The 19347-nt window shown below is 39.5% G+C and overlaps 1 protein-coding gene and 1 pseudogene across 1 annotated transcript in view; one reads left to right on the top strand and one right to left on the bottom strand.

Moving 5' to 3' along the window:
• Nucleotides 1-6105: 6105 nt before the first annotated feature.
• Nucleotides 6106-6997, bottom strand: LOC123798039 (small ribosomal subunit protein uS2B pseudogene; annotated as a pseudogene).
• Nucleotides 6998-8458: 1461 nt separating this feature from the next.
• SUMO1 (small ubiquitin like modifier 1) overlaps nt 8459-19347 on the top strand; it is a 26735-nt gene continuing 15846 nt past the window's right edge. The window contains exon 1 of the mRNA XM_045806520.2: nt 8459-8616. Coding sequence (XP_045662476.1) covers nt 8605-8616 — 12 coding nt within the window. The 5' untranslated portion in view covers nt 8459-8604. The remainder of the gene's footprint in view (nt 8617-19347) is intronic.

Here is a 19347-nt window from a genome sequence, read left to right as displayed (position 1 = left end):
CATAACGCCGGGATCACGCCCTGAGCCGAAGGCAGACGCTTAACCGCTGTGCCACCCAGGCGCCCCGATAAAGGAGATCTTTGTGGTGATGGAATAGTCTGTGTCTTCAACAGGATGGTTTTTACACGAATTTATATATGTGATAAGATGGCATCGTGCCATATACATGTACTGTAACAATGTTAAACTCCTGGGTTTGATATCTCACTGTAGTAACATAAGATGTAGCTCTTGGGGAAAAGGGATAAAGAGTACATGGAACTTCTCTATACTATCTTTTCAACTTCTTAGGAATTTATAATTATTTCAAAATTAAAAGCTAAAAAAACAAAAAAAAAGTTTGATATATAAGATTGTAAACTCTGTATATGCTCTTATATGTACATAAAACTTATATTTATATATTTATATTATATAATATAAACATAAATTATTTACATTATATAAATATAATTATTTATGACTTGGCATAGTGGATTAATATAATGGACACTACAGCCCAACTGTCTGGGTTCAAATTCCAGCTCTCTGTGTATGAGATCTTGAACAAGTTACTTACTTAAACTCTACCCCATTTTCCTTATCTGCAAACAGTATTATTATAGACTTATTTCATAGGGTCTTTGTGAATACTAAAATAATTTGTGTGTTCTGTTTAAGGAAGTGTCTTACAAATGGTATTTGCTGTTATTAGTAATAGTACTACTTTAGTAGCAGTTTTCTTCCTCCACAGAAATATAAATTATATAATTCTTCCTGCCCCTACTAAATGTAGCTCATTTTTTAATTGGATTATTAAAAAATGAGCAGATTTATCTGATATTGGATATGTCATTTGCAGATATCTGCTCCCAGTCAGTAGGTTACCTTTTAGTTTTGTTGATTGTTTCCTTTGCTGTGCAGAAGATTTTTTTTTTTTTAAAGATTTTATTTATTTATGTGATGGAGAGAGACAGCCAGTGAGAGAGGGAACACAAGCAGGGGGAGTAGGAGAGGAATAAGCAGGCTCCCAGCAGAGGAGCCTGATGTGGGGCTTGATCCCAGGACACTGGGATTACACCCTGAGCCGAAGGCAGATGCTCAGTGACTGAGCCACCCAGGTGCCCCAAGATTTTTTTTTTTAAAGTAATTTCTACACCCAATGTGGAGCTCAAACTTACAACCCCAAGATTAAGAGTCACATACTGTACTGACTGAGCCAGACAGGTGCCCAAGAAGCTTTTTATTTATTTATTTATTTATTTATTTATTTATTTATTTATTTATTTATTTATTTATTTAATTATAAAGATTTTATTTATTTATTTGACAGAGGGAGACAGCCAGCAAGAGATGGAACAGGAGCAGAGGAAGTGGGAGAGGAAGAAGCAGGCTCCTACTGGAGGAGCCTGACGTGGGGCTCGATCCCAGAGCACCGGGATCACGCCCTGAGCTGAAGGCAGACGGTTAATGACTGCGCCCCCCCAGGCGCCCCCCAAGAAGCTTTTAAAAAACAAATTTATTTATTTATTTTAGAGGGAAGGGCAGAGGCAGAGGGAGAGAGAGAAACTCGAGCAGACTCCCTGCTGAGCACAGAACCTGACATGGGGCTTGACCTCACCACCCTGAGATCATGAACTGAGCCAAAATCAAGAGTCGGATGCTTAATTGATTGAGCGACCCAGGTTCCCCCCTCTTCTAGGATTTTTATGGTTTCAGGTCTCACATTTAGGTCTTTAATCCATCTTGAGTTTATTTTTGTGTTGTGGTGTAAGAAAGTGGTCCAGTTTCATTCTTTTTCATGCAGCTGTCCAGTTTTTCCAACACCATTTCTTGAAGAGACTGTTTTTTCCCCCATTGTATATTCTTTCTCCTCCTTTGTCAAAGATTAATTAACCACATAATTGTGGGTTTATTTACAGGTTTTCTATTCTGTTCCATTGATCTGTGTGTCTATTTTTGCACCAGTACCATACTGTTTTGGTTACTGCAGCTTTGTAATGTAACTTGAAGTCTGGAACTGGGATACCTCCAGTTTTGTTTTTCAAGATTTCTTTGGCTATTCAGGGTCTTTTGTGGTTCCATACAAATTTTAGGATTGCTTGTTCTAGTTCTGCGAAAAATGCTGTTGGTAGATTCATCTCATTTTAAAAAGTGATGGCATAGGATTCTATTCTAGGTATGTAGCATAATTTATGTAACTGATTCGCCACTGATAGATATAGAATTGTATACAGTTTTCCAGCTACCGCTACAATGCTGTAGAGAACATCCTTGAATTGTTACTCTGTAAACAATTGTGTCAGTATTACTAAAGGGTAAATTCCTAGAATAGGAATGTCATGTGAAGGGGCACCTGGGCAGCTCAGTCAGGTAAGTGTCTGCCTTTGGCTCAGGTCATGATCCCAGGGTCCTGGGATTGAGCTCCGCATCAGGCTCCCTGCTCCGCTGGAGCCTGCTTCTTCCTCTCCCACTCCCCCGGCTTGTGTTCCCTCTCTCGCTGGCTGTTTCTCTCTGTCAAATAAATAAAAAAAATCTTAAAAAAAAAAAAAGAGTGAAATATTTACTTTTATTTTTTTTACTCCTCTCCCAAGATATTTACTTCTAATAATATATATATATATATATATATATATATATATATATATATATATATATATATATATATATATATATATATTTAGGAGTGCCTGGGTGGCTTAGTCAGTTAAGCATCCGATTCTTGAATTCGGCTCACGTCTTGATCTTGGGGTCATGAGTTTGGGCCCCGTGTTGGGCTCCACTCTGGGTGTGGAGCCTACTTTAAAAAATAATACAAAATAAAAAAAATATATTTATTCAAAAAGAAAAAAGGTTAAAAATCAGTGACTTCAGTATTAACCTCAAAAAACTAAAAAAAGCAAATTAAAAGCAAAGAAAGCAGAAGAAAATGGCATAAAAGCAGAAAAAATAGCAATAAACTTAAAATATAGAGAATTAAGAAAGCAAAGGTGCTTTTTTTTGAAATGACTAATAAAATTAATCCACATCTGATAAGACTGTTCAAGAAAAAATAGAGAAGGTACAAACAAGCAGTATCAGGAATAAAAAGGGGTCATCTTATTGATTCTACAGATTCAAAATATTTATATGCTTTGTTCTATACTTGATATATAACAGCTTCAGAATAACAATACTAATATTATTATTAATATTAAATTCATTTAAAGTTTACACTTTTTGTCCCTAGATTATATCCTATTAGAGCTGTACAATCAGATTACTGTCTTTGAAATAATTCACTAGGGCACCTGGGTGGCTCTGTTGGTTAAGTGTCTGCCTTCAGCTCAGGTCATGATCTCAGGGTACTGGGATTAAATCCCCCATCGGTCTCCCTGCTCAGCAGGGAGTCTGCTTCTCCCTCTCCCTCTGCCCCTCCCCCCTGTTCGTGCTTTCTATCTCCCTCTCTCAAATAAATAAATAAAATATTTAAAATAAATGAAATAATTCACTGATGTTTAGACCATTGATTTCATATACAATTTGGGATGAGCTGGGGGTTTTTTGAAGAGGGAAAAATAAGATATATTACTTTTTTTTAATTAAAAAATTTTTAAAAAGAATTTATTTATTTATTTGAGAAAGAGAGAGAGAGAGAGAGAGAAACAAAGCACAAGCAGAGGGAACATCAGGCAGTTAGACGCAGGCTCCCCACTGAGCAAGGAGCCCAATGTGAGACTTGATCCCGGGAGCCCGGGATCATTTAAAAAATTAAAAAAAAAAATCTTATTTAATTATTCCAGAGAGAGAGCAAGAGAGAGCCAGCATGAGTGGGGGGATGGGTAGGAGAATCAATTGATATGTTCATCTATTCTTTTCATCGGAATGATCTATTTTCCTTTTGATTTCCAGAAAAATTAACTGTGACTTTAGTCAATATTTTAACAAAGTATTTTTACATATTTGTTGAACTATATACAATATACGTTTGAAATCAGGAACAGAAAATAGGTCAGGTCCAAAAACTACCATTCCAAAGAACATGTAAGTTACATTTGACTTTCAAAATCAAGTGGAAAAGTACCACCATTAAGAAGTTAGTTTTCATTCTATATATTCCCCTTTGACCCAATTTTTCTTCTTTAATTTTTTTCTTTTTCTTTCTTTCTTCGTCCTCCTCCCCCTCTTCCTCCCCTCCCCTTCCTCCTCCCCTTCCCCCCCTTCTTCTTCTTCTTCTTCTTCTTCTTCTTCTTCTTCTTCTTCTTCTTCTTCTTCTTCTTCATACTCCTCTCCTCTTCCTCCCCTCCTTTTCCTTCTTCTTCCCCCTCTTTCCCCTCTTCCTCTTCCTCCTCCTCCTCCTCCTCCTCCCTTTCTTCTCCTTCCCCTCCTTCTCCTTCTCCTGCTTCTCCTTCTCCTCCTCCTCCTTCTTCTTTTTCATCTTCAACTTCTCTGACTTCTTTTCCCAGTGAGAAAATATGAGTGTGGGGTTGCAGGCTGCACTAGTTTCTAATTATATGTGCAGTTCTATTTATAGAAGACAATATGTTAATAGCACATATAGTTTAATTGAAAGGGCCTCTTCTTGAGATGTACTGATATTCTAATAGGGGAATTATTTAAAAAATCGAGATAGCTGAAGTTCTTCTAAGCCTATTGGATGATCTGCCAAGGTATAGAAATGTTTCCACTTTTTGTTACTTTGCTTTTGAATGGCAACTAAAGTGTTGGTAGTACCACCTCCTCCAAACAAAGACAACTCTCTTTACTATTTTCTAACCTTCCTTACTTTCACATTTTCTGTCTTCCCCAGCTCTTAAAAATGTTCTGACAGCTAACGGCTCCTACAGATAGGGCTTAACTCCTTCAGTCAGCAAAGAGTTGTTTATCCCTGAACTCAGAAATTTATTCTTGGCTAGTTTGTCCATCAATGAACACAACTGAGGAATTCTACTTCACCCATAGTGCCATGTTAATGCAGGAAAAATCTGTTGTGATTGTTTATGAGGAAGGAGAAGGAGAAGAGTGATAAAGAGCGGGTGATACCAAGGCGTAGCTGCATAACTGATGTGCAGGTCATGTTTAATTTTAATTTCTCCAAGAATCTTGTTTGAGAAATGATAGAAAATTGGTCCAAGTTCTTTGTATTTCTCAGTCTCTCCAATATGACTGCGAGAACACCATTCCTCCATTGAGTTTAAAAACTTGTTTTTCCTCTTTACTGCCATCTGCCAAACTCATTCACTGGTTCACTTGGCTTCCCTACACTGCAGGCCCTGCAGTCATCTTGAGTGAAGTCAGTTTCTTTCTTTCTTTCTTTAAGATTTTATTAATTTATTTGAGAGACAGAGTGAGTGAGAGAGAGAGCACCAGCTGTGGGTAGGGGCAGTGGGAGAGGGAGAAGCTGACTCCCCACTGAGCAGGGAGCCCAGTGTAGCGCTCAATCCCAGGACTCTGGGATCATGACCTGAGCCAAAGGCAGATGATTAACTGACCGCACCACCCAGGTGCCCTGCAATAAAATATTTTAAAATTAAGGTAGGTGCATTGTTTTTTACATATAATACTATTGCACACTTAATAGACTACTAGTGTAGTGTAAACATAACTTTTATACGCACTGGAAAATTAAAGAATTTATTTGGCTAGCTTTATTGTGATACTCACTTTATTGTAGTGATCTGGAACCAAACCTGCAGTATTTCTGAGGTATGCCTGTAATCTACTTCCTGTCTCTATAGATTTGCCTATTTTGGACATGTCATATAAATAAAATCATATTGTGGCTGTTTCCCTTCACTTAGCATGTTTTCAAGGGTCATCCACATTGTATAAGTAGTTCATTGTTATGACCTAAGAGTATTCCATTTTATGGGTATTCTGCTTTTGTTTATACATTAGTTAGTTGGATTTGGATTGTTTCCACTTTTTTGCTATAATAAATAATGCTGCTGTGAATATTTGTCTACATGTTTTTGTATGGACATATCTTATCTATTCTGTTGGGTATGTATCTAATAGAATTGCTGGGTCATGGTAATTTCAACAATGTGAGGAACTGCCAGAATATTTTCCGAAGCATTTTATTTTTATTTGTTTTTTTTCAAATTTTAGAACCTGTTTATTTTCTGTTAACTTTTTTTCCCTTTTGTTTGCCTTTGTGAACCAGCAGCTTAAGACCACTCAGTGGTTGCTCCTACCCATTCGGTGGCCTGAGCAGTGAGAGCTGCGGACCAGTCTTCAGTGGCCGGCTGAGCTCCAGCCCTCAGTAGGGAACTGCTGACGAGGCACAGAGGGCCCCTGCTCGCCTCAGACCAGTCTGCGACCTCAGGTTGAGTAGCAGTGAATCTAGGAGCTGGACAGTCCATTCACCCTGAAATTCCTCCTTGGTCACAACCTTCTCAGCAGCGGCCTGCTCTTCCTTTTCACTCTCTTCAGGACCTCTGTAGAAGTAGACATCAGGCATGACCTCCTACGAGCGTTCACGGGAAATGGTGCTACGCACACGCAGAACTTCCCAGGCCAGCGTCTGCCATAGCAGACCCACTGAGCGAGCTCCCTTGTTGTTGCGAGGGATGGCAATGGCCACGCAGCGCAAGGGAGAGTCTGTGTTACACAGAGCAATGGTAAGCAGGTTAATATAAGATGCCTCGGTGAGAGGCTGCTGATCAGCCCTGGGATGCAGAGCCACCAAGAAGTCTTGGCTCCCAGAAGGCTGCCTGGATCCGGTTAGTGAAGCTTCCAGCAATAGGAGTGGTTCCTGTAGTGGCAGCAAACTTCAGCACAGCTCACTGGCCAGTATTCCTGGGTGATACGACACTGACATCAGCTGACTTTCAATGGCAACAATGGTATGAACTGCCCGCAGAAGCTTCTCTCAGGTTCTCTTCAGATTTATGATGTAGATACCATCACTTTTCCTTTTGTAGACGTTGTGTTCCATTTGGAAGTCAAGTCTGGTGCCACCTAAGTGAGTCCCTGCTATAAGGAATTTGAGGACATCCTCCTCCTTCATCTGCAGGACATCAATATCTCCGGACATTGTGAAAGTTTCCCTTTAAGTTACAATGGGAATGCAAAACAATGCCTTATGGACCCCTACCTAGGTAGCACGAAACGTCCAAAGCATTTTTTATTTCCACTTAGTAGTATATGAGTTCCAATTTCTCCATATCTTTGTCAACAACTATTGTCATTTGTCAACAATTATTGTCAATTGTCTTTTTGATTACAGACGTTCTAGTGGGCATAAAGTGGTATCTCATTGTGTGTGTGTTTAATTTATTCACTTCAGACAGAGAGAGACAGCACGATGTGCGCAGTTCAGCAGGGGGAGGGAAAGAGTGAACGAAGCAGACTGCCTGCTGAGCGGGGAGCCAGACATGGGGCTTCATCCCACAACCCAGTGTACACGACCTGGGCCGAAATCAAGAGTCAGAAGCTCAACTGACTGAGCCACTCAGGTGCCCCTCATTGTAGTTTTAATATGCATTTCTCTGATGGCTAATGATGGTGAACATTTTTCACGTCCATTTGTCCATTTGCATATTTTCTTCGGAGCAATGTCTATCCACTTCTTTTGCCCATTTAAAAATGGTATTATTTATCTTTTTATGATTGAGTTGTAATAGTTCTTTATGTATTCTGAATAGTATATCCTTATCAGATATATTATTTGCAAATATTTTCTCCATTCTTTGGATTTTTTCAGCACAAAAGTTTTTAATTTTGCACGTGAATATCCAGTTGTCCCTGTAACATTTGTTGAAAGATTTCTTTCACCATTAAATTGTCTTGACATTAATCAGTGTGTGAGGGTTTAGTATTTCCAGAATCTCAATTCTATTTCATTCGTCTAAATCCTTGGATTCTACCCTTATGGCAGCAGGGCCACTGTATTTTAAAGAAGTCATATAAGAATCATTCTTTAACTTAAACCAATGAATTCAAGGGTCAGAATTACCTCCTCCTCCCCACTGGTTTAAAACTTTCCCAAGAATCTCTTTAATCAGTAGCCATCAAGATTGTGTCCAATGGGATCGTTTTGTTTTGTTTTGCTTTTTTAAAAAAATCAAGGTCATGTGCTAGGCAGGGTGGCCGATTAGTCAAAAGTTAGCTCTAAGGTAAAAAGCACTACTATTCAATCGAATGTACTTTGGGAAGGTGACGAGCAAGGCCAGGAAGAGACAATAGAAATAATCTTGGCTCAGCTTTCAAAAATGTGCTAGGTGTCAGAGGGGCAGGAGTGCAGCTGTAGTATGTTTCCAAACACTAAGACTGGAGACCCGGAACATCCGCCCCCCCCCCCCCCCCGCCCCCGGAGGACAGACTCCGAACGGAGGCGAAAGGTCTAGTCCTCAGTGGAGCTGAGGCGACTGTTGGTAATTCACTGGAGCGACCACCAATAAAGCAGCTCCTGGGCCGTCTCGCCTCGGGGCAGCTCCCCCACCCTTTTTCCCGCCTCGCTTTTCCTCTTTTCCCTATCCCTCCTCCCAACGCGTAGCGGAAGTGACGCCACGCGTAGCGGAAGTCCCTCCAGCCGCGGTGTTGTGCTGTGGGGAAGAGAGACGGATTTGTAAACCCCGGAGCGAGGTTCTGCCTACCCGAGGCCGCTGCTGTGCGGAGACCCTGGGTGAAGCCACCGTCACCATGTCTGACCAGGTACCGGGCTGGGAGCGGTCCGATGGCAGTGGCCGAGGCCTTACTCGGCTGGTCCGCCTGCCTTTCGGCTGGGGCCGGGGATGGAGACGCGGGGGAGGGGAGCGCGGAATGGGGGAGGGGGCGGCCGGTGGGGACTCGGCCGGAGAGGGAGGGGAGTGGACTAGTGTCGGAGACGCCGGGGCCTGCCGCGGGCCTCCGGGAGCCGCCCTGCTCCTCTCCGGGCCTGCTCATCACCCCCTGTGCCCAAGCGTCTCTGATTGCGGCCTCCCTCGAGTCGTTCCCCCTTCTTTTTCCGGGGTCGACCAGGTGCAGAGCCCAGCTTCCACCTCCTTAAGAGGGTCCCTGGGGAACACGTCCGTCTCCCTGTCCTGGGGACTGACTGCAAAAGCAGGGCGCTAGGCCCCAGTTATGTAACGGGAGAGAATCCCAGCCCGGGAGACTCTCTGGCCCTGAAAAGCGGGTGGACTCCACTTTTTGGTTCTCGGTGTTTAGATAGTCTAGGAGTGGGGACGTGGGGGCGGGAGACGTCTGGTGTTGCTGGGAACCTGAAAAGCTTTGCTTTCTGTTCGGATTGCAGCTAGGGCAGGGCCGCCGCTGCTCCGCTGAGTCTTTTTCCGTGTTGTGGTGCAGAGCTGTCGCCTCTTTTCTTGTACTTTCCCATTTCTTACTCGGGATTGGTTCAGCAACTCTCCAGTTGTAAGAGAGCGCTCAGAATAACCAAGAAACAAAGTAGAACAAAACTGCTAGAGCAACAGAAAACATTTCATCTGGTCATTAACCTCAAGCTGACTGATACTTTTGAGGGAAAGAATAGGAAAACTTCGTGTATGTAGAGCATTTGCATAATACATAAAGCTGTCTGTAATGGCAGTGTTCCATCTCAGTGTTAATATCAAGAATTTACTTGGGATTTGCACTCTATCAGGAGTGTTCAGTTTTGCTTGGTAAGTTTTTCTTCCTCATCCTTCTTCAGTTAACCACGTTTATAGCTAGTTTTTAATTCATAAGGTTTTTGTCTGGACTTCGTTTTGTTTGCTCAGATGACTTTGACTTTTAAAAGTCTTTTTGGATCTTTTGCTTGTTTAGTGATAGTTATTTAGAAAATTTGTTTTTCATTCAACTGCATGGTGTACTTGAACTTTTAAATTTAACACAGTTATTCCCTCGCTTTTAACTCCGTTCAATTTTGTACCTTTGGGTGAGAGCAAGTGAGGTTTTTGTGGATTTGTACTATTGGGGAAGTATACATTGATATTTTTAAAACTTAATCATAATCTAGATTAGTTTTGGATGGATCTTCCTAACTAACAGTCTAGATTAATTTCCAAATTGGTATGGGAATTATAAGTGGCATTATAAGTATCTCCCTGGATAGTTGTTTACTTAGTTACCAGGGAGGAAAGAACAGGTAAATGCTTAGTTTCATCAGCCTTTTATTTTGATGTTAGGAAGTATGTTGAAATTTACTATAGTCTGATGAAAGAGCAATGTACAGAAAGAATTATAAACTAAATTGTAGAATTTATTGCTCCAGTTTGAATTCCAGTTAAGAGAGACAAAAAAGAAGAAATAATGGACTTCGTACACTAACAGGTGGCCAGATGTTGTTCAGATTCTTTTTAAGAAGGTCCTTGAGGTCAGAACTGTTTTCATGATAATACTAGGAATTATTTATCTTTTTCATTGTCATCCTTTCATGAGTGTTCACTGGTGTTTTCTAAACACTAACATGACCTGTGGTATCACAACAGGTTGAAATATAGAAGCAGATGTGAAAATCCAGCTGCTTTCTATTATAAGCCAGACATTAAAGAGATTTGCCAAAATGCCAAATAGTGTTGTTCTCACTAGTTTTGTTTTGAAAAATATTTTCAATAAAAATATGTTATCTGCTGATACATACTGGGTTTATTGTTATTTTTGAATGAATTAATGAATACTTAAAACATTTCTCAGTTTCAGCGTCTGATACTGTAAACCTCAATAAATATAACCAACCTAACAAAAGCTTTATGGGGTTCTGAATAATTTCTAAGAGTGTAAAAGAGTCATGAGACCAAAAAGTTTGAGAACTGTTGGCTCCAGTCTGCTTGACTAACATCGTTATTAATAATCAGGACCCAGTACAATATCAGTGTTGGGTGCTAAGGATTTAAAGTGGTATGAAGCTGAAGTCTTACCCTTAAGAGGCTTATGAGCAAGAGTAAGAATCTCAAGTTATTACTGTGCAGTATCAGCAGCATGAGATTGAACCACTGTCCCCAAAAGGCAATATTAACTTAAACCAAGATCTTTTTAGAAGGATGCATTTTCTGAGGCACCTCTCAGAAGTTTGTTGTCTGGTGCTAAGATATTGCAGTTGAGTAACAATTTTAGGTTAAAAAATAGGTGGACATTAAAATCAAACAATTGCTGGATTCTCCATTGATAAGTGAAAAATTATTATTCTGTGAATTTGAGTGAAATACTTTGTTATAATTCTAACAATGCCAGCATTATCTAGTGGATTTGTGAATCATTACTGAATAATCCTTTAAAACAGGTTCTAAACCCAAAGTTCATGGACCCTAAGGGCCGAAAATCCATTGAAATAGTATGGTGTTTTGTATTTGTGCACGTGTATTTTTTTTTTTTTTTTTTAGAGAGAAGGGGCTTTCATCAAAGGTACGTGATCCCTCAAAAAGGATAAAGAGTAGCCTTTAAACAATAATAGATCTCATTGGGTACCCTCCTTTAGCCTGGTCTCACCTTGCAGCAAATCTAAGCACTTATATAGAACCAGAAGCTTACTATCAAAAAGGGTATGGGTAATTTGTACAAATATTTTCCCTTCCTTCTTCCCTGTATTTAGGTTTATAGTGTTCACCCCCTTTTCTACCCCATGCCCAACTCTTCAGAGACAGCATGAACTTCAGCTCTTTAATTCAGGTCTGTTAATTTGTAATAATTGGGTGACCGATTTACTTGAAATGCTAACTGCATCTGTTGTGAGCAGATTCCCTCTCCCCACTCCCACTTCAGAGAGAGTCTGAATGATTTTCTTTTATTTTCCTTTTAGTCAAGAATTTGGATGCATTGTGTAATTCTGGTTGTCTGTTGGTACCTTACAAACTACCTCAAAACTTAGTGGCTTAGTTTTGTATTTTGTTCATATATCTGCAGTTTGGTCAGGGCTCTATGGGCTGAACTTACCACTGCTCTTTGGTCTGTGGGGCCTCAGCTGGGATTATATGGTTGGGGGCTGGAATGGATGAGCTCTTCATAAAGTCATAAGGCCTCTCTGAGCGGTTTCATCATGTGTTTTGTGCAACATAGGGACCCTAGGATATTGATCTGTGGCAGTTCAGGGCTCACAAGAGTGTGAATGTTCCCAGAGAACCCTAAGTGGAAACCTCAAGCTTCCTAGGACCTAGCCTTGGCAGTCCCTCTGCATTCTGCTGGTTAGGCAGATCACTAAGGCCAGCCCAAATTCAAGGGAAAGGCGTTTATTTATTTATTTTGGGGATATAATTTACATATAACATGTTAGCATCAGGTGTGCAGCATAATGATTTGATATTTGTGTATATATTGTGAATTGGTCAACCCAGTATGTCTAGTTAACAGCCATCACCATGCATTTGTACAATTTTTTTTCTTGTAATGAGAACTTAAGATCTAATCTCTTAGCAATTTTCAAATAAGCAATACAGTATTATTAACTATAGTCAAAAGGGAAGGGCATTTAGACTTCATTTCTCAATGGGAACAGTAAGAAAGATTTACAGTTATCTTTAATCTACCACATTAATGGTATTTCTTCTGTCAGAATAGCATTATTCCCTGCAATATTCTTTCTATCTTCCTTGTTGTTGATGTTTATTCATCTTACTGTTAGCTTGAGATAGGAGAGTATGGTGAATTGGGTATATATTAAAATTCATAATTATGCATACCACTATTTATATCACATAGTAAGATTGGTAAACTGTAGCTATGACTTGAGCATGTAGTTAGTGATACATACAGTAAGCATTCCATGTCCTAGGAGAGGATTGATACAGTCTCTCTTCTCTCTGATAGATATATGAGGTGCTGCTAGTGGATGTTGCAGACATACAGGTTATAATAAAACATTGCAGATAAAATGTCACCTAAACAATATTTAATAGGATTTTGAAAACCGAGTATGATTGTTATGGTTGGAGTACTCACGAAGGTTAGTCGAACAGTTCAAATTCTGAACTGTAAAGCAGCTGTCAAATATGTCTTCATACCTGTTAGCTGCCTTAGCAGTTAGAATGTCTCTATTATATTAGCAATAATCTTGCCTGGGATAAATCTCATTGGTTATGATACTGCCAGCAAAGCTGAAAATGTTTCTATTATAGCTTTTATATATAGTGTTACAATTATTTACTTAAGTGTCTTTCTCCATTAGACTGCTTTTGAGGGTCAGGAATCAGGCTTTATTCATTCTTTTATTCTGAAGTGCCCAGCACAGTGACTGGATACTTATTAAGTTTTTGAAGGAATGAGTGGCCAGATTCATTCACTTAACATGTATTTATTTAATGTCAGCATGTACTAGGCACCATTCTAGGCCCTAGAATTGGAAGGCTGCCTCAAAAACTTGAAAGCAGCTGGTATCTTCCTCCTCTTTCCATGATATTTCTTCGTTATTGAGGAAGGATTGGTTGTTATGGAGTAGTTTTCCTTTTATGATGTTTTTACGGTCGTTTTTTTTTTTTTAAAGATTTTATTTATTTTTTTGAGAGAGAGAGATTGAGAGAGAGAGAGAGAGAGAGAGCGAGCGCACAAGCAGCAGGGAGAGGGAGAATCAGGCTCCCCACTGAGCCTGGAGCCTGACCTGGGGCCCGATGCAAGGACCCTGGGATCCTGACCTGAGCTCAGCCAAGGCAGACACTCAACCAACATATCCACCCAGGCACCCCTTTACATTCCTTCTTGATCTTTGTTCTATTAGCAATAGATTTGGTAACTTTATCTCTAAGATCAAATCATTTGCTTCTTCCAGGACATTGGGATTATTATGCATAATTTTCTCTAAGATAGGTTTAGTATCCCATTTTAGAATTTTCTGTGAAGTGATTTTTGGGAGGTCATTTTCTTTTTTTAAAAGATTTTATTTATTTGACGGAGAGAGAGACAGCCAGTGAGAGAGGGAACACAGGCAGGGGGAGTGGGAGAGGAAGAAGCAGGCTCCCCGCTGAACAAGGAGCCCGATGTGGGGCTCTGGGGCTCAATCCCAGGACTCCGGGATCACGCCCTGAGCAGAAGGCAGACGCTCAACAACCAAGCCACCCAGGTGCCCCTGGGAGGTCATTTTCTGATACTCTGCTTCTTTAAAAAAGTCATGTGGGTACGTTCATACATCCTATTATTGAGCACCTTACTTTTACAGTTAAACTTTAAAAAAAAAATTAGTTTAAGTAATCTCTACACCCAATGTGGGGCTTCAGCACATGACCTCAAGATCAAGAGTTGCATGCTCTTCTGACTCAGCCAGCCAGGCACCCCCTTATTAGTTTAAACTGTGGCTATTCCTGCAACACAACTTCAGTTTATTTAAGGATACGTTGTATTTGTTAACACTTTTTTATTTTGACCTTTTTTTTTTTTTTTTTGCATTTGGTTGCCTTTACTGAGCTAATGAGAATCTGAAGGAAAAGTGGAGTTCTGTTTTATCTAGGCCCAGTTATTTTTCAGTTTTACCAAAAACTAAAATATATATCAAAAAGTGCACATAAATGTGCAGTTTGCTGAATTTTCACAAACTGAACACATCCGTGCAGCTAGTACTCAGATTAAGAACCGTTGCTCTGACTAGTAGATTAGTTTGCCTGTTTTTATACGTTACAGTGTTACATAGATGGGAGTCATATAGTGTGTACTTCTGTGTATGACTTCTTTTGTTCAGCGTTGTTTGGAGGTTTGTCCATAATGTGTGTAGTTGTATGTTGTTAAATTGCATTGCTAAATTGCATTCCATTGTATGACTGTACTACAATTTACTTATCTATTCTGCTTTTGATGCATATTGAGGTAGTTTTCCAGGTTCTGTTTTTAATATAAAGCAAGTGATACCTATTTACAGCATCTTCTATGTCTACTTGGATTTCTTTTGGGCTGAATAACAGAAAACCTGATGAATAGTATGTTAAACAAGTAGCAGTTTATTTTTCTTACGAAACAAGAAGTCTAGACACAAGTAGTTCAGGGCCACTAAGGCAGCTCCACAGTGCCTTCATACTCCTTTTTCCCGCATCCATAACAGATGTCTTCACTCTCATGCCTGTCTTCTGTGGGCACAAAGAGGTTACTTTGTGTCTTTGTTCCAGGCAGGAGAAAGGGATGGAGCAAAGGGAAAAAGTGTGTGTCAACAAAAAGTCTGTCACCTTTTATCTCATTGGCCGGCATTATGTCACGTGGCCATAAGAGAAGCTGAGAAATATGTTTCTTTAGCTGAGCAAATCTAGGTTTCCCTTTGTAAGGAAAAAGGGGGAAAAGGATGTTGAATAGTTAATTAACAATGGCTGCCATACCTCTAAATCTGTTTGCTGGGGCTTTTGTATACAGTCAAGCCAGTTTGTTCCAGGCTTTGGTTAGGCCCATAGTCTAGGCTCAAAGAGTAGTTTTATACAACCAGTGCGATTTTCAGTTATAATTTTTAGTTCCTGAGAAGTTGCATATCTAGTGTTTAACCACAATTCTAGGGTTGAATGTAAATTTGCAGAAGATCCGGTGTCTGGGCTGCTTGACTTAAAACTTGAAGTTACAGGGCTAAGTCTGGTTGGTTCCATTCCAAATAACCAGTACTGTGTCTTAAGTTTGAACATAAGCAGCATGAAACTGAAAGTGTATGTGTATTTTTGTGTTTTTAGAGTTGTGGTAAATCCATTGAAATAGGAGGGAGATGGTGTTATTGTAATTTGGGTTTTGTGTATATATATATTTTTGAAGATTTTATTTATTTGAGAGAGGGGCAGAGGGAGAGGGAGAAGCAGGCTGCCTGCGGAACAGGGAGCCCGATGTAGGTCTTGGTCCCAGTATCATGGCTGAGCAGGGAGCCCAATTTGGGGCTCAGTCCCACAACCCTGGGATCATGACCTGAGCCTGAGCCGAAGGCAGAGGGTTAACCAGCTGAGCCACCCAGGCGCCCTGGGTTTTGTGTATTTTAATAACGGATGTAAGTATTAGAATTATCCAACTTCCCATGTTGAACTTTTTTCATTAGGAAATAAAATGAAATAAACTGAAGTATTATAGTCGGATTTATAGTTAAGAGATTTTTTTGAAACTTTGCATGAATGCATTTTCTATGAAAGGTTTTATGGAAAACTTTAATGTATCTGTAATTGTACCCATATACTGATCTCTGGCCTATTTTGTTTCATCTACACTGCTCCAATCCACTTCTCATATTTTGAAGGCAATGTCAGGCATATCATTTCATCTGTAAATGTTTCAGTATGTATCTCTAAAAGAGAAGAACTTTTTCTTTTAACAATACTGTTACACATTTAAAAGTACTGTAAAAAACAGTAAAAATACTGTTTAACAGTACTGTTATCACACCTTAAAAAATGAAGATTTGTTAATGTCATCAAATAAGAGTAAATATATATTTCCCCAGAATTTCTACCCTCCCCACCCCCCAAGAATGAACAATTTTTGTATAGCTGGAAGGGTCATTGACAAATTGGAGGTAGTTAAGTGTGATGCTCCCTTCATGTGATTTAATTGTCAACATGCTGATTGCCAGTGCTACGTTCTTTTCTTCTCTTTTCTTTTCCCTTCTCTTCTCTCCTTTCTTTTCTTTTCTTTCTTGCCAGCACCTCTAAGCAAAGTTCTTGTTCTTTTGGTTTTGAAATGACACAGTAAAATTCTTCTCGTGAATTTTGTACATTTGTTGGTTTTCTTGTTCCTTCCAGTCTAGTTCTCTTTCCAAATCCAGCCATCTTCTATTTTCAAGCTGTTCCATGTCTTGGAAGGAAGAATTGATAGTGCCTCGTGCCTGGTAAATTCCTTTACCATTCCAGTCACTATGATTCAGGCTCTGGATGACACAGACCTGAAAATTTAGATGTTTCTGGTTCCTTTCTTTGATCTTGTACATATATTTACTTTTCTTTCCATTACCAGTTTCTTCTGTTCTAGGACTACGTATCCTTTCCAGTCAAATCAACCAGTCCTCTCTGGGATTCTGTTTTCTGTGATGACCTAGTGTCCCATCCCAGTGCTAAATGAATGCTTTCACTGTTTTGTAACTAGTATGCCATACCATTCTGTATTGGCTGCCTTTTTACAGGGGAGAGAAGGAAAGAAGACATACAAAAGACACTGAGATCACTGGAGACCATCTTTGGCCTTTTTTGTCTGAGATCATCTCATTTTTCAGACTAGTTTGTCAAAAGAAAAAAGATAGTACATGAAAAGTTGGATGACTGCATTAGGCAAGCATGAAACTATTAAACCAGTGATACAGATGACATTGCCATAGTGCTTCAGAGTTGGGAAGAGATCACCAAAATGTAGTGACTAGGGAAACTGGCAGCTTATTTTTGGAAATTTCATATCCTAGTTGTTCACATGTTCTTATGCAGTTGAAGTGGATTATCTTATTTGCAACTGTGAATATAAAAAACTGAAAGGATTTTTATTTGGACTGACTATTGTGTACATTAGAACTATGAAGCATTAGTAAGATTTTTTGGTATGATACAGAAAATAATGTTAACTTTATTCAAAAAGCTTTAAATAATTACCTAGTATTTGCCTGGCATTACAGAGATGATAAAGATGAAAAAACTTGGGTCCTCTCCTTGTAAACTTGTAGGAAAGTCAAAACAAACCTGTCATAGAAAACTTTAATTTATTTAACAAGCATATTGAATATCTTCAAAGTACCAGGCATTGTGCTTGATCAGAAATACAATGAAGAGTAAAGTATGTCAGCGAGGAACTGAATCTGGTAGAAGATACAGATATGCAAATATGTGGTTATTATAGATAAAAGTAAGATTAATAGATAAAAGTAAGCATTATGGGAATGTTTAAGAGGGTGATTAGAGAAATCATTTTGTAGGAAGTGATGTCTGAGTGGTATTGAAAGGGAAAGAGGGTAAGAAAGGGCATTCTAAGTAGAGGTGATCAACATGGACAGAGATGGTGGAGATAAGGTAGAGGGTTCTGTGTGTAAGGAACTGTAGATAGTTCAATATGGCTGGAGCAAAGGATATTATTAGCAAAAGAGCTAGGAGAATAAGGCTGGATTGCTAGGTAGGGACCAGTACATGAAGGATCCGTGTGTGTCAGCTAAGGAATTTGAATTTAATATTCTGTCTGAAGATTCTGGGCAAATCAGATTGCATTTTAGAGAGATGGCTCTGGTGGTAGTTTGGAGAATTGAAGGGAGGAAGACTAGGGACATCTGTTGCAGTAATATTCATGAGCAACAATGAGTACCTGAAATAAGGCAGTGGAATGGAGGGAAGAATAAACTTTGAGAGCCACCAAGAGATAACATTGTCAGAATGATGAATAAGTGTGAGATTTAAGAGAGGAAGACTAGCCAAAGATGACACCTGAGTTTCTGTTTTGGGTAGTTGAGCGTATGGTAACCATTTATTGTAATTAGGAGTCCAGGAGGAATTGTTTTTCGTTTTTATTGTGGTTTTAAGGAAGGGGAGTTAAAACTAACAGAGGAGTTAGAGATAATGCATTCAGTTTTAGATACTTATATTCACGTACCCATGGGACATCCAAAGTGGTCAACCACTTGGATAAATGAGTGTAAAACTCAGAAAAGTCTGGTTGGAGAGGATGACTTGAGTCATTAGTATCTGAAAAGTAGTTGGAATCATGGGTCACTGAAGGAGACAAAGCAGAGGATTGAGAACATGGAATCCAGAGGAGCCCCAGCATTTAAGGAATTAGTCAAGATGAGGAGAAAGTGGAACCTTGGAGGCCAAAGGTAGAGAGTTTCCGAGGAAGAAGTCATCAGTGTCTCTTGTGTTAGAGTTAAAAATCAGAGTTGAAATTGTCTGATGGATTTAGCAATAAGGAGTTGAACTGGTAACCTTGGTGAGAACTGAGTCAAGTGGAATGGTAGCATATAAACCAGATTATAGTGGGTTAAGGGTGAAAGTAGAGACAGTTAATGCTATGTACTTTGTAAGGTGTTTGAAGAAAAAGATGAGGACAACTAGAGAAGATGGTTGAGGAGGGAGTATTTTAAAATTGAAAATAAATGCCACGAGAGATGTGAATAAATTGCAAATACTAGCATGAAAAGAAAATTTAGTCCCAGTTGGAAGGTTAGGGGGTGCTGTGATTCCTGGAAGAGTTTTTTGTAATGCTGGACTTCAAATGATGTGTAGGGTGGATTTCTGTGAGGTGATTTCAGGAGAGGTTGAGGGAGGATATATATTCTAGATAAAGGAAACAGGGACCACAGAGGGCTGAAGGTGGAAGAATGCTGATAGACTTATTTGGGGAACAGCAAGTAGTCCAATTTAGCCGAATCCTCAGGTTTGTAAACAAAGTGGTGAGGGGAAAATGAGAATTGAGTTTGGTAATGGAGGAACTGAATTTGGTGCTGTGGAGTTTGATTCTAGGCCTTAAAGTACTGGGAGCTACTAGTGCTTTTTGATAGATCTGAGAAGCTGTGCTTTAGAAAAGCAGTGTGGATGAGGGATTGGAGGAGGGGAAAGAACTCTTTTGTCCTTG

This window comes from Ursus americanus, chromosome 1 (genome assembly GCF_024610735.1).
Source record: "Ursus americanus isolate L20-20 chromosome 1, mUrsAme1.1.p, whole genome shotgun sequence".
Classification (NCBI taxonomy): Eukaryota; Metazoa; Chordata; class Mammalia; order Carnivora; family Ursidae; genus Ursus; species Ursus americanus.
Note: the sequence above shows the minus strand (reverse complement) of the source record. Positions and strands in the feature narration are given on the sequence as shown.